At 38.7% G+C, this 16309-nt stretch overlaps 1 protein-coding gene across 8 annotated transcripts in view; it reads right to left on the reverse strand.

The window, feature by feature from the left end:
• Positions 1-16309, reverse strand: part of APP (amyloid beta precursor protein) — a 228305-nt gene that overhangs the window by 62379 nt on the left and 149617 nt on the right. For 5 of the 8 annotated variants that reach the window (XM_066208622.1, XM_066208637.1, XM_066208629.1 and 2 more), the window contains exons 7-8: positions 11155-11322; positions 4885-5018 (exon numbers count right to left, since the gene is read on the reverse strand). In XM_066208622.1, coding sequence (XP_066064719.1) covers positions 4885-5018; positions 11155-11322 — 302 coding nt within the window. The remainder of the gene's footprint in view (positions 1-4884; positions 5019-11154; positions 11323-16309) is intronic. The other 3 variants (XM_066208645.1, XM_066208658.1, XM_066208654.1) reach the window with 1 other exon arrangement.

The raw sequence follows: 16309 nt of genomic DNA on the forward strand, positions 1-16309 counted from the left end.
CATAGAAGCAGCAGAATTCACTCTCATTTTTTACACTAGGGCACAAAAGCATATATGCAAGAGAAGAATTTATGGCAGACATTTGGGTTAGCACAATCAGGCCAACAGAGGTACTTGCCTGAAGGCTGGCTTAGTGAGAAGGTCACAGTCTTGCCAAAAGAGTGTCTATCTTTGTCAAGGGCTTTTGTTCCACACTAAAGTATTGACCTTTTTTCTGGTAATAACATCATTAAACTTCTCCAAAGACTCCTGAGGAGGGTAATCCTATTAACTGGACAGTTTTAAGGAAGGAAACAGGCTTCCCACACACAGTAGTAGAGATGGTGTAATATAGGGAATACATTTAACATCTTTGCTGAGGACATGGACAGTAGAACTGAGAGCAATCTCAGCTAGGTGACACCAAGGTCAGTGATGTGATACTCTAGAGGGGAGGGATGTCATCCACAGGGACCTGGACAGACTTAATAGGCAGGCCTGGGAAAACCTCAGGTCCAAGTTCAGCAGGGCCACGTGTGTGCTCCTGCACCTGGGCTGGGGCAATCCCCAAATCAATATAGGCTGAGCAATGAGCAGAATGAGAGAAGCCATGGGAAAAGGACTTGAGTGTCCTGGTGGATGGAAAACCAAATATGAGCTAGCCACGTGTGCTCAGAGCCCAAGAAGACCTGTGTATCCTGTATCCAAAGCACTATGGACAGCAGGCTGAGGAAGGGATTCTGTCCCTCTGCTCTGCTCTGGTGAGACCCCACCTGCAGGGCTGCATCCAGCTCTGGGGCCCAACACAAGATGCACACCAGCATGCTTGAGTGGGTCTAGAGGAGGACTGTGAAGATGATAAAGGATTGGAGTACCTCCTCTGTGAGGCCAGGGTGAGAGATTTGGGGTTATTAACTCTGGAGAAGACTTCAAGGAGACCTTATAGCAGCCCTCCATTGTCTAAAACAGGCCTTCATGAAGGCAGAAGAGGAGACTTTTCACAAGGGCATGTAGTGAATAAGGATGATTAGGTGATTAAACCTACTTTTGAACTGAAAGAAAGTTTAGATGAAATATTAGGAAGAAATTCTTTACTGTGAGGGTGGTGAGGCCCTAGCACAGGTTGCCCAGAGAAGTTGTGGATGCCCCATCCCTAAAAATGTTCAAGACCAGGCTAGATGGGATTTTGAGCAATCTGATGTATTGGAAGGTGCCCCTGCCAATGGCAGGGGGATGGAACTAAATGATCTTTAAGTTCCCTTCCAATTCAAACCATTCTGTGATTCTACAGTGTCACTGTGTCTAAAAATCAGCTGAAGACATATCCAGGATGTTGGAACAAGGGGCAGGCAATGACCAAAACAAAAAAAAGCTTGGACGAACACCAGACCTGTTCAGGTTCTCAGGTTGAGAATGTCAGTATTTTCAGATGTTTGATTTGGAAATAAACTTCCAAGAAGCAAAACTATTCTAGGACACAAGATATCATTACGTTCCTATCATAAGTATTCTATATGCTACAATTCCAGAAATATTGTAGACAGCCAAAGGAAGAGCAAATTTAAGATGTGAGGATGTCACAAGATGTCTGAGGAGAGAAATGTATAAATATACTGCTCCCTTGAGTAAGGTTCAGTATCTGGCTTATCAGGCTATCTAGTAGGAACTAAGAAAGGGAGCTGTACAAGGCATTAACAAACTGAAAAGACAAAGATAAAAAGGGGAATTGTATCAAAACAAGGAACAAGAACCACGGCACCCAGCAATCACTTAGCATAACCTCTCCCTGTTATCTTTCAGAGAGCAGCAAACATTTAAAGGTTACACATGCATCATTAAATGGCTACCCCTGTTTGCATGGAAATGCAGTTTTCCTGCTATTGAGGCTGTATTATTAATTCTTAGGAAAAGCTTAAAATTTTGTGTTAATGTAATTCTCCTTACAGTGCTTCCTGTAAGTTAGGAAAGCTTATAAGCCTTGTTGCTTCAGGTGTGGTGCAGGAAAACTTTCATGATCTGTAATCTAAAGGGACAGACAATTCAGAGCACAAGGGCTTAAACGAGTCCGAACCAGAGGTGCATCAGGTCATCACAGAAACAAACTTCTGTACTAAAAGTCTTTCATGAGCCATGAACTATGATGTGACACTATCACTGACAGAATCTTGGTCTCTGCTCATGTGAACATCTTTATACAAGAGAAAAAGAAACATAAGTTGTCAGAATTTAATGGTAAATTAACGGAATCTCAGAAGGAGAATATGTAGAATACTTACATTTTTCCTGATGACATGATTTAAAATATTTCACTCTGGTTTAGTGATAAACTTCCCTACTCCTTATATGATTACATTTTGCATGTCAACTAGAATGCATCTGATTTTCTTATTAGTTAACTGGCTGTTGCAAAATAAGGTGAGCACCAAACTCAGTACTATTTTAAAACTACCCTTTTTATTAAATGAAATAAATTATTTGTGTTTTGTGAACAAAACAATCTTTTTCAGATTATGACATTAATCAAGATTAAAGAATTACTTGATCTTTTCTTCTCTTTTTATTAAAAGAAAAATGGTCATTTCTGCTGCTTTATAAGCCTCCACTTTTCAGCTTTGAAAGAACTGGACTGAATAAAAAAAAAGTTTGGTGCAGCTGGAAGATTTGGCTAGTGACTCTCCTTTGTTAACTTTTCTTTTTACCAAGAAAAGCATTGACAGCAAAGGTGTACTGAGTTAACTTATTCAGCATTCTTTTTAACACAAGTAAGAGCTCCATATTAATTTTCAGCTACATATATATTTTAGTTTTCTATCAAGTACATACCTGATTTCAAAGAAAATGTAAAAAGCCATTTTAAAATAAGTTGCCAGAAAAGGAAACCAGTGGTATTGGACATAGATGTTCATGTGAGGAAACAGAGAATGGTGAATAAGTTAACTAGCTGGCTTTTCTACTTGCCCATAGCATCTACTATTTTTTAAATATTTGACAAGTTAACATGGAGAGACTAGCTCAATACTGTACAAATCATAACTTAAAGTTTCTAAAAAATTAGCTTTCCCTTCCATGAGTAAACTCTGATCGTCAAAGCTCTGCAGGGGGTCTGTGTACTTCAAGACATATGTCCTTTAAGATGTGATTTCATAAGCAGCTTAGGAAACTTAATGATTTTTTTTTTTTTAATGTACCTATCATGCTGTTTTCTACCAGGGCCGACTTAGGTTGCTGAACTGGCCAGAGCTACTTATTTGACTTGTTTTTGGAAGACTGACATTGCAGGAGAGGGGCAGCTGACTCGCCTCACCCCCTGTGTGCTCAGTGCTGACAGGAAAGATGGCTAGGAACGCACCAGCTCCAGTTTCATTCAAAGCCCTGAATCACACCCTTTAGTTGAGAGGGTCCTCCAGATGCTCATATTAAAACAGAAAATACACAGTTCACCCAAATACTGCCCCTAATTACTCATCTTAGCCTTTACATACCAGGATTTTGGAGACAAATGTGGAACCACAGTGAGAATCTCAAGACTATGCCAAGGAAATCTGCACTGGCTGTCGTTCGCTCTCAAGAAACACACCTCAACAGCATTTTTTACAAAAAGGTTATTAAAAGGGGAAGGAATAATGGGGTGGTGACTGTATTATCCACCAACCCTCTGCATGCGTAGCCAAGGCAGGGTCTCTCTCAGCTAGGCAGACTGTGTGCCTTTTTCCTTCTCCAGATTCCCTGTTCATTAAATTGGCTCTATTTTCTCTGTTGAAAGAGGAGAGGCATTATTTGTGCTTCAACACTTCCCAGGCAGATGAGGAGCATCTATCTTCCTATCTATGACATGTCATATTCTCAGTATGTGGCTTGCACCAGTTGGATGAGTGCTTCAGGTAAGAAGCCCTGCCCAATTTGTAAGAAGCCCTGCCCAATTCACTAGAAAAGTGCCAGACACAGCTACAGTGCCAATAGACAGGGACGTACACTAAGAACATAATTCCATTTTCATTCATAACATTTTCTTTTCATTTTTGGAATAACATTTTAACACAGAGCTAAAGGCTAATAATGTATCAGTAACAGACAGATACACAGAAATCCCACCAGGGAAACAAAGTCATAATGAAAAAATACAGTAAATTAGCTACATGGGTATATGAAATGCATCTGAATTATACTACATTGATTTCACTGTGATTGTTTCATTCTCAAGAAATATGCATATGAGCTTTCCTTTAAACATGCTATGTTTTTTCTTTATTGTTATTAAAGCAGAACCGTGACCATTTTTATTGGCATTGCTATTATAAACCCTGTTTCTGAGAGAGTGGGTAACTCATCTCTCACTGGATTAAAACCCAGGGACAGTTTCAGGCTACACAAATCTCTTTGGCTGAAGGGAAAGAAAATGATTCATTCTGTTTGGATTTTTAGTTCAAAAGCACCAGTTTTTCCTCTTTTCTTTGACTTTATCTTGAGGCTCAAAACCATTAGATGACCATATGCAATCTTACCTCCAGGGCACACACAGAAAACAAAGCCAAACACCATCTCCCTCAGCTGCTCCAAGGGAAGGACAATTAACACAGTGGCCAAGTTCTTTACTTTTGAAACATGAACAATCTCACAAAAGAAACATTCTCCCACAAAGATGTGAGACATTTAAAATAGTTTTTTCTTTCTTTTAACCCTTCTAGTAACTGCAGCAACTTATGATTACAGTGGTGACACAACCACAAATGCGTGTCAGTCAGACAGCTGAATTCTTACATAAGAGTCAGAAAGGTAGTAAATGGTGTGCTTACAGCACTGCAAATTGGCAGGGCACCTGGATTAAGCCTTGGGAAAGAACAAGATGAAGGATCACTTATCATTTGACAAACTCACACACTTAGGAATAAAGAAATCTTCCCTTACCTGAGACATTCTTTCACGATGCTTAGCTTCAAGCCTCTCCTTGGCTTTCTGGAAATGGGCATGTTCATTCTCATCTCCAGGTGTCTCCAAATATTTGTCAACAGCATCAGGAGTGCTAGCAGCTGTGGTAGGGACTGACGTAAAATTTGGAGGTGGAGGGAGGGAGGGAAAAGAAAAGAAGAATTTCTACTTTAGTATGGGAAAAATTTAGATGGATTAATATAGAAGCATCTGTTCTAATTTCCATCGGAATACAGCCATCTACTTAGCCTCAGAGGAAGTCACAGAAACAGGGTTTAGATGAGAATGTTACACATAGCAAATACATCAGGATTTCTTCCCCCTCCCTCACCAAGAGAAGCTCTGAAGATTGAACAAAACAATGTTCTTGAAGCAGGTTAGAAACTGCTGCCAAAAGAAAAATTCCAAGCATGAAAAAATGCCTGGCAATGAATGAAATCCATAGCAAAACACCCTTTGTAAAGTTACATACTTTGTACATAAGTTTACTTTTAAAATGTAAATTGTAACATATAAGTGTGAATATAAATCCCTTTTAAAGCACTTACGGACCTCACAGTACCCAATGAAATACTTCAAATCCTTCCCTTAGCAGCAGTTTGGCTCCACAGATCATTACTTTATTTGTAACAACTTTGATAAAAAAAACCCCAAAAACAACCCTCACAAAGGCTGAAAATAATCAGCCAGCTTGCACTAATTGCCAGACAATCCTGTTGGATAACTAGGAGGTATCTGAGACACTGGTAGTGGAAAGACTTGCTTTTAGGGTAATTCAAGCAAAGTGAGAACAGTCCCCTCACTATGCAGTGATATCCAACCCCTACTTTGTGGAGACTGATTCTGTTTTCCTTTAATACATCAGAATTTAAGTAATTGGTATGGCATCAAACAACAGGCAGCTTGAAAGAGTTTAGTGAAATCTCTCAGAGAGTCCTTGGAGAGGAAGAAAACCCACTCAATGAAACATATTCTTTTTATTCCTGATCCATTATCTTAATTAAAGGTGCTACTTGCCATTTAAACTAGGTTTAAGTTGAATTTTCTCATATAGAAAGCCACCTGAGTAATAACTTCAAGATACATTTACTACCCATGCACAGCTAGAACTTGGCAATCAAGCCTTCCATGAATGCCTTCCTTTTCACCAAAACTTAAAAACAGAATTTTGCCTTGCTGATATCCATTCAACATTCATCCATTAGTGGCTCAGATCACAACTCTCAAAGTTCTTTGATGCACTTCATGACTGGGAGGAAGTCCCCCCCAAAAAAAACTTTCTCAAGCATCTTTGTGATACTCAGCTGCAAGGTTATTCTCTTTCAACTCATGATAAGTTTAAATATTTATGAGAGGAAAAAATGTTAAATTCTTCACATGGTTCAAATGAGAACAAATACAAGACAGAAGTATTTTCCTTAACATGACTTGTTCCAAAGTTGTAAACAAGAGTCATCAAGTTCCACAGAGTAAAAAGAACCAAAACAAAAATGCTGTGGGGTTAGACCCAGCAAAATAAGTTACAGTAAACATTGCCCACAGAAATACCTTATATTAATTAAATTCTTTATGTTTGAAGTTAGTAGTAGTCTAACTTTTGGATATGAAAATGTTTGCATTATTTCCTTTTTGAATCCTAAACTTCACCTGCTTACTTATTAAAAGGTTTAGTACAACATGTGTGGTTCAAAGGTAAAATAATAGTGCAAATTTATGTAGATGAAGAAATTGTGAAAACAGAAATTAGTCACTTGCATCCACTAAAAGGTCGTAGTCAAAATTAACAATTTAAATAGATTATATTAGAAGTCACAGTTCTTTAATGCCTTCAACACTGGAAGTTGGCATGCAACTTTAGCTGCCAAAACATTTTACTTCCTGCTAACTAAGGAGATGACAACATCCCAAACAAACAAACAAACAATGGATAAAGGAAATGACTGACAACAGGAGTATCATCTCGTAAGCTGCTGCTGTAACAAGGTACAGATATTTATTTGCAATGTACCTATGAAGAAAAATTAAAGTGGACAGTTATCTGTCACTCAAAAATCACCAAGAAGTTTAGCAAGTTTGGAAGTTCACAGTATTTAGTCTAGAGAATAAATACTCCTGCACCTAAATTCACCCAAAAACATGTCATAGTGTTCTAAAATGATCAAAAATAAAACCATGTGTGTCAACATTTAAACTTCCTACTAGGTTTCATGGTTTATGCAAGGAAGGAGGAAACTGACAATACTGAACCCTGTTGGTTCCCTCTGCTGTGAGCCACAGAAATTTAGTAGTATCATAAAATTAAAAAAAAAACCCTTATTTATAAAAGGTCATTTTAATGATATGTCAAAATTTTCAAAAACTGACTGTGCCACCAGATTACAACTCACTCCCACTTTGAATGAGGAACAAATGAAAATACAGTGAATTCCACCTGGCTCTGATGGCTGCTGGAGCTGCTGGGAGAGCTGTCTGAGAAATGAAGTACATTTAAGAGAATGTATTTCCCCAGCTTTTAAGTCCCCAAGTTAAGAATTAAACATTATTATCATTTCAAAATAGCACTCATTTAAAAAAAATTATTTCCTGTTACTTTAATGATGTTTAAAATGCAACAATTAACAGGCAAGTAAAAAATTTAGTACAATAGATTACATTTTAGTACAAGACAGAAAGCTTCCCTTCAGTAACAGCAATATGTTTGCTTATTCTTTTCAATATATACTCATTCTGAGGCCATTAACTCCAAATTAACCACCAGACAGACTCTATGACTTTAAAGAAGCCATTATGGACAGACACACAGTATGAGTTTTTATTATTATTTTGAACGGAAACCACAGACAATACTGAATATTCTTATTAAAAATCAGTAGAGACTGAACAGGTGGTCTGGCAGGCTGAAGGGATTAATAACATCAGCCTCAAAACCTTCTACTTCTAAGGCAATTACGTATCAATTTCCATGGAGCTGGATGATAGATGAAAAAAAATATGACAGCAGTAGTTCCTACCCAACAGATAAATAATTTCCATCAGACCTCAGAGCACCAGCCAAATCCACTGAACATGGAGGGAGTTTAAGGCTTTGCATGACAGGACAGACCCACTTTTCCAGATCAAGGCAAAGAGACTGTCCTAGGGTCACTTTGTGATGCCTGCATCCCCAATTGTCTGTTCTGTTTATCTTGGATATTATGTCCTGTACCTTTAAGACTGGTTCCGAGAGCAAAGAGTGGGGGAAGAAGCACTGTTTGTTTTCAGAAACTACTCTCACTTCTCCACATTCCGGCTCCCAGATTTCCTTTGCTTTTTGTTAGTTTAGCTAGCTGAGGCAGAGAAGTTCCCTGGACTGTTTTTTTCTCTTTTTTTTGGGACTGTTTAAACCTGCTCTGGACTAAAAACCCTGAAGAGCACCGGGAGCTCACAACTGTGGCCCACCGGGGCCCAGGACAGCATTTTCCAGCACCCAGAGGGACTGATAAGAGACTGGGTAAGCTGAGCTGCAACCCACGGCAAGGATGTTCTAAGTTTGACATCTCACTTCAGAACAATGAGAGCTTTTATTGTTTCATATTATTCATTTTTATGCTGGTGGGCACTTTGTTTGTTGAATACATAGTTTTTTCCACTTTTCTCTAAGGAGAATTTTTCCCAGACCAACTGGGGAAGGGGCTGTTCGGGTTTGCTTTTCCAGAGGGACCTCATTCAGAGGTTTCCTCCAAAATCTGCCCTAAACCAGGACAGAAAGCAAGAAAGCAGAATAAAATATGCTTTTTTAAACTCTTTTTTTAAAGAGAAAGTGTTCAAGATTTTACTATTCAGATTTCACAGTGTATGGGTGTTTGTGACAACAGAACATCCTCACATTTTGGTTCAGTCCAATTCCAAGTCATTACCAGAAAATCCGACTCATCTGATGCTTTCACCATTTGCCCACTATACAAGAGAAAACCAATGATATCCATTATTTCATATTACTCAGTAAAATCTAACTAGTTTAACCTCAAATGCAAACTATAGCTAGACAAAGGAAAGATGTGCTTTAGCACCCTTCTTGCCTCCTGCCTAACACAGGCTTGATTTTTTTGTTGTTGTTGTTTGTTTCAATAGTACACAAGGGAGCAAGAACAATCTGAACTTTGGAGAGAAAAGAAATAAAGAATGGAATAAATAAATTAATAATAATGAAGTGGGGAGGACAAGGCACAAAAAGCAAATACAAAGACTTAATTAAGGGTGACAGTGGGGGGGAGGGGAACGACAGGAGAGAACAGGAGTGGCCTTGATGGAAACTATTCTCCATTGTTTTTCTTTTCTTCTGTGAGACTGGGGTGAAATATGGTGTGTGTGCTACCTCTCTCAGCAACATTAGACAAGTACTGAACACAAGACATCATTTCAGTGGTGAAATTCATTATATTCAGCACTTCCAATTATTTTCATTACAATTTTTATTCAGCAAAAATATGAAGAATAAGGAGAAACAGCATGGTGCAACTGCAACAGTACATGAAACTAAAAGAAAACAAAGTTACTTCAGGAATAGAAAAAACAGGTTTATAGATGAGAGTATAGAACACACTGCATAACCTTAAAAAACAGGAATAAAAATATAACTGAAATAGCTTGGAAAGTGTATCCTCATGGATTCAACTGCTGTTTGAGAAACTACCGAAGAAAAAAAAAATCAGAAAAAAAACCCTATGGGAGATACAAAATCAGTTTGAGTTATGCAAATAAAGTCAAACAACTCAAGTACTCAATCTAACTCCATTGTCCTTAAAGAGAAAATGACTTAGAACAAAAATTTGGACTTCCAAAATAAAGCAAGAGAATTTTGGAAATGGTAGAAGTCTTGTCATTGTTTTATCGGAATGAATCTGAGGAAAAACCACCCAGCCAGACTACTTCCATCAGACAAAGCAGAACCTCCTGAGCAGGAGAGAAGATAATTTATCTTCCCAAAGAGAGGATGCAATTAGAGTCACACCATGTTTTGCACCTCTGAAAACACCTTACCTAACACAGGAATTTAATGCTTCAAAATGTTCTTCAGCCAGTAAATACATTAGACCTCACTCCCACCTCCTGCATAGACCTCTCCCTTCACTACGTCTTCTGTCTTGTTGCAGAAACTGATCATGGTTCAGGAAGTACCCTCCTCACTCCCATCATGGCAGATTTCTCCACATCCTTTCCCTGGAGCTTTGCCATGAACAGCTCTAGAAGACGCTGAGATAAAATACTGCTGGAGCACCAATCCTGCCTCCAGGACTGCTCTTTCTTCCACTCCAATACAGGTCACTTCCTCTGCTCCATGACACACATAGTAGCCCTTGCTAGAGCTCTTTATTTGTTTGTGTGCATTTTTAACCCTTCCACTTACTGCAAATGCTCCTGAAAAGGCCCTGAGATGCTGCTTGTGTTCTGTTCCTACATGCCCTGATAGCAGACTGGGCAGTGAGACATGTACTCACACTGTAATGTTTCAGATGTAAATGTCAGCTGATGCCCTCCCCAGCAGTACCTGCTGGTAAAGTAGACTGGGAGGAGAGTGCACAAGAGGCTCTCAAAACAGAACCCATTTGATAAAACTACCACCTAATTTATCAGCTTCAATAGTGTATGGTGGAGAAAGACACCCCTCTCAAACAGTGCAAACACTGTTTTTCCGGCAAAAACAGTTATTACAACATACGGTTGAGTTAAAGTAAGTGGGAGGCAATTCACATCCATAGGCACCAATGCCCTTAAGGAAACAGAAAAAGTCAAATGCCATTTCTCCCCTTCTTATTTCAAACACACACAAAGAATTTAACCAAACCAAACCAAACAAAGCCAAAAAAATCTGGAAATACGCATTCTAATATTTTTTAGCTTTGAAAAAAAAAGATCAGAAACACACTGTAAAAAACATGAGCTATTTTTCAACTTACCTGAGGCTTCCCTAAAGTTAGTGGTTTTTCCTGCACATGTATTGTACATGCACACAGACACATGAAACATCAGTACACTTTGATAGAGAATAGGGAGAAGATGGGTGCGAAGGCCTCACCTGAGGAAGTGTTAAGATCTCAGCCCCCAACTCAGAGCCCATCTACAGTGCCAAGAAATCACCCACTACCATGCCAGGTTAGCAAGAGGCCAAGGAGGCCTGAGTGGTGAGCAGAGGTGTGGACAGACCGCGGCTGGGGTTAGTGTGAGCCCAGGCCCGCTTCCCGCATGGCGGGCACCGCGGAGGGCACTTACTGATGCTGCCACAGACTGCCATGCAGTATTCCTCCGAGTCAAAGTTGTTCCGGTTCCCGCCACAGCCGCCGTAAAAGAAGGGCGCACACTTTCCTTCAGCCACGTCAAAGTACCAGCGGGAGATCATCGCACGGCACGGCCCAGTCTCAGCTTGCTCAGAGCACACCTCTAGTCACAGGAGACCCGGAGGAACCATATTTAGCATGGAAATGGTATCGTCTTGGCTTCTTAATTAGTTGTTTCTCTGTGTCCACACAACCAAGTGGGGAAGGAGTTGCACCAAGACAGTGCTTTGGAAGGAGATGCATCAAGGAGGTGTTTTGAAAAATAGGAAACCCTTCCCCGAAGATAATGAAGGTAAATTTTGAACTGACACAGACTCCCACCACAAAGTCTCCTTAGCCTGCCTATACCTTATGTTTTTAGCAACTTTATCTGCATACATTAAGAGGTGTAGCCCTGAAACAAATGTGGAATTTCATCTGCTTCCAACCAACTGACTGGGGGTTTTGCCGATAGCCCTGGGAGGATTCCTGCCCAAGCAGCTTACTTGGTACCTGAAAGGAAATATCTGAAAGTAGGAGACATATTTTCTCTTGTTCTTTTTTAACTCTATATACCCTCCCTGACCAAATTATACAAAAGAAAACAAACAAATCATTATTTATACATTATAGTGGAAAACAAATTCTCTTCAGACACCTATTTAAATGTAGTCAGTGATGAAGAAATTCCCGTTTGCAAGCCATTGAGCACAGGGTTTCTAATTCACACTTCGAGGGGTCACATATATAAAATTACTGCTGTAGTTTGAACCATCCATGGGAGGAAATCTCACCCCCGTGAACATACCTGAAGGAAAAAAATTAAAATTATTTGTGCTTGTGTTCACTGTGAGCTGCTAAAGCCTCTGCCTACATTCTGCAACACAGGGGAACCTGAGGGAAGAACCGAACCACAGAAATTAAAGGAAGACAAAACAAATTCTGCCTGCAATTTGGAGTTCAGCTAATTACACATGTAAATGTATAGCCCTTTACCAATAATGTTCCAAACAGACAAAACCAGTTTTATCTTTCAATGTGCTGCACAAGTCATTTCAAATATGCATAATATTAAACATCAATAAACCCCTCACTTACTTTCATCCCACACACTACCTGGCAACAAACTGCCACCTTCAACTAGAGGCTTTTAAATTCTCTGCATAAATTTGAATTTTGTGGAAAGCAGATTCCTAAGGGTTGAAAGGTAGGAAGAAATATTGCACTGGAAATCCCCTGCATACTCATCAGCTCTCAAATGTTTGCTACAAAAATTCTACTTTTCAGTGTCTGTCCTGATCCATCAATTCACTAACCTCAGAAGCACCACTACTTATAAATAGGTTTTCATGCCCAATTGCCACTGGCAATACAACCTACACTCCCTTAAATATACAATATAGGTACAATTTTACATTAATTTAACTTATTCAAATATTCTAACTATAAAAAATGTCAAGAATCAATTTCAGAAAGCATACATTTAGTCTAAGAGAAACAGATCCAAGAGTATACAACCATCAAGGATGTGCTAAAAATCCTGCATTTCTGTAGGAAGAAATTAGGGGGAAAAGAATACTGAATTTTTTACTTGAAAAAAAACCAAAAGAAGTATCATTAATTGCACAGCACATTAATTACAATTAATTCTATATTACCATATGATTAATTATAGACCATTTTTAGTATACAAGTAGTTCTCATTTATTTTAAAACCAAATCCAGTCACACCACCAAATTATACAAGTCAAATCTTGACCAAAAGTTAAATTTGTATAGTCATGGAAAAGCTGTCACTTGAAAATTAAAAATTAATAGCAACTCCTGATATAAAACAGACAGATACAATCAAAGAATTTTTACTGACAGGAAATGTAATTTCTGATAATACAAAGGTCTCAACAATTCAGTCTTCAATTTAATGCTGATTGTGGGCCAGCCTCTAGCCACACAGTAAGCACCTTCTAGGTTTCCCTTAAGATAGTTGTTTTGCTATACAGACTGATTTATTTTATGCTGTTATCAGGTTGGAAACTACAGATTTAATCTGAAATTTCCTATGGGTACCTCTCTCACAGAAGTAGAAACAGAGATTGGAATGTGCAAAAGCAAAGGTATCTGTCCATCAGACTGGACATTGGAATTGTCTCTGTGGTGAACGAAGTAATTTATACACATGATGATACACTTGAAGAAGTGTTCAGTAAACCACAGAGTAACATATTAAAAAGAGCAAGCCTCAAGCTTTGCAGCCCACTGTTGTGGTTGTTGACAGGCCCCCTGCCTGACCTGTCACCTCCCATCAGGGGAGGGACATCCTTCCCTCCAGCCTATACTGTTAACCCTACTACCCCTGGTGAGACCTACATGGTTACTTAGGTTACAACAGAGAGAAATGCTCTATTGTTTTCTAATGTTTATGACCTAAATGAAGAATAAACAAGAGAAGGGGAAGTGCTCTGGTTTACTGTTTCACGACTGCTCTTTTTGAGGGAAGTGTCTAGGAAATGTGTCACTGCTGTCATTCATCCTTTTCCTGATGTCACCATGCCTGTCTGCCATTCTCTGTGGAGGGCTCAGAGTAGCATTTCTTCACCCCTACTTTGGGGCAAACATGCATTTTTAAACCAGCTCCTGTTCCTGGGCAGTGATCCCATCACTCCTGTTTGTGGGCCAGATACTCCTCCTGCACCTCTCTACATTCCTATCCATCGCTTGTCCTTACAAGAAAAAGCCACTGCATTTGGTTCTCAGCTGCAACACCTCAGCTGAGAAGATAGGGAAATGAAGTGCTGAGATGTGAAATTCAACAGGTTTTCTTGGGCTATTAATCCAAACACCACTTCCCCTTCCTCCTGCTGCTGCCAAGTGTAGCAATTAATATCTACAAGGGGTGAACTATGGTATTTTAGCAGATATTAGGGGCAGTCATGCAGCATGCACTGCTGTAGCAGGTTGGGTTCGATTATTCAAGATACAGCACAAATTAATGTCGTGGGTTGAGCTAAATGATTAATCAAAAAATTAAAAGCTGTCTTCGCTTCATATTTTAATTCTGTTGCTGAAAACTGAGGCAAAGAGGAGTTACTTTTTGCAAATGTGCAATTCAGTTTTCCTTGATATCACAAATAATTTGTATGCAGTACAGTATTAACAGTGAGCTTTGCTTTGTTTAAGGAACTTGCTCACTCTTCCCCCTCCAAAGACAAACTTTTGCCTTTAGCTTCAGGAAATTGGATACAATTAAAGAGAACAAGCCTTTGCAACAACCCAGGTTCACGAACAGTTGCTTTTAGACACCTGAGTTTTCAAACCATCCTACTCCAATAGTCAAATTTCCCTCATCCTGTGTCCTAAACCACAGGTGCCAATACCTTTGTTCTCCAAAACCTTAGACATGACAAATTGCCTTTGAGATAATGAGGAAAGCATAAGTCAGCTTTCCCCATGTCAAGTTTCTTGCACTTATTGCAGCATGTTGGGCCAAATTCAGTTGTTTCTAACCAAGCAAGCACCACTCCCTGAAGGACAATGCTACAGCAAAGCTTGTTGATTTGCTTTTAAATTAAATAGTTGAATATTGAAAACTAAGCAGTTACATTAAACATTGGCATGGACTGTGTTATTTTTTTCTTTGAAAAGCACAGACTTCCACACCCTAGGAAATAGTATCTTTAAGTATGTGGACATTGATTTATATTGACTTTATACAATGTACTTCCATAAGCACTCATTTACCAAAATGCTCTAAGGAGAGCTCATTAGATTTATGTGCAAACATTTCAGGTATTTTTGATGATCACTTTTTACAGAGGGAAATATAAATATGGTTCTGAATGTCAGTTTAAACTTTTCATTACCATTTTTTTAAATGTGAACTTCTAATAGGGAGAAAAATTAAAGCTCTATTTAAATATTTCTATCACAGGAAATATCAAGTTCATTCAATATTTTTTCAGGATTTGAATTTATTTACATGATCATGAGAACTAAGCTCATTTAATGCTGGCAGTCAGCCCCAAACCTTAAATCAAAAATTAAATTTGAAGAGATCTAAGAAAAAAGGGACCAACAAGAGGAGTTAGGTTACTAACTGTGACCTGTCTTGGAAGTTGGTTTCCCATGTCCAGTTTACACCTCTGAGAACCTATTTACCTTAATGCTACAGAAGAAAGGTACCATCATGCTGACTTATAAATACTGAAAGGTCTTGAAAAACATAGCCATGGTAATGGAAAATAAATTGTATTGATGGGCTTTTCTGTTTTACCAGCCCTGCAAGTTTGAAGCTGATATAATCATGTACACACAACTAAATCATACTGTGGAACAAGCCCATTAGCACTGGTGTGTGTTTGCTGTCTGTTTGAACTGTGTCACAGTCACACATGACCTGAACACCTCATAAATGAGGACCTCAAACATGCAGTTGCTTAAGTATATGGGATCAGATCTTTTATTTTATCATTTATATCCTGCTGAAGAACAGAGTAAGGAACTGATAAATGCAAGATAGGCCAAAGGAATAAATCTATCAAATGTGTATCATGAGGTATATGCTCCCCTTCTTCAGGCACTAGTTTATAAAATACCACAACTGGAGTAATTTTGGCTTCCGTATCTTCAGGAATTGAGCTATAGTTTGAGGATATTAATATATATTCCTCTATATTAGTCTTTATTTTTTAAACTAGCGGAAAAAAATTAGGCAAAAGCGAATGCACTGTTTTTCTTCCAGTTATACTCACTGTGTTCTAAAAAGGCACAACTCAATGAATCCATCAAAAGGGAATATTTGAAGATAATGTCACTGAAACAAAGCTTCTTCATTCCGAATATATGGTTAGAAGAAGCAACTAAATTTTAGTTTGAGTATTCAAAGACAAGAGCTAATTCCAGAAGAGGTTTTTGGAATTAGAAGACAGCTGTGAAGCTGGCACATGCTCTGGGACTAAAGTTGCTGCACAAGCTACACAACTGCTAAAATGCTTTTTTACAGAGAAAAGTTTAAAAAGCAAAATGATGACTTCTCAATGCAATACTGAGGACAGCTCCTTCAAAGCTGCTAAATACCCTTAAATTGTAATTTCCATCCTGTGTAATCAATATGA

Source organism: Chamaea fasciata, unplaced genomic scaffold (genome assembly GCF_029207755.1).
Source record: "Chamaea fasciata isolate MVZ Bird 193981 ecotype frontalis unplaced genomic scaffold, bChaFas1.0.hap1 SCAF_2, whole genome shotgun sequence".
Taxonomy (NCBI): Eukaryota; Metazoa; Chordata; class Aves; order Passeriformes; family Sylviidae; genus Chamaea; species Chamaea fasciata.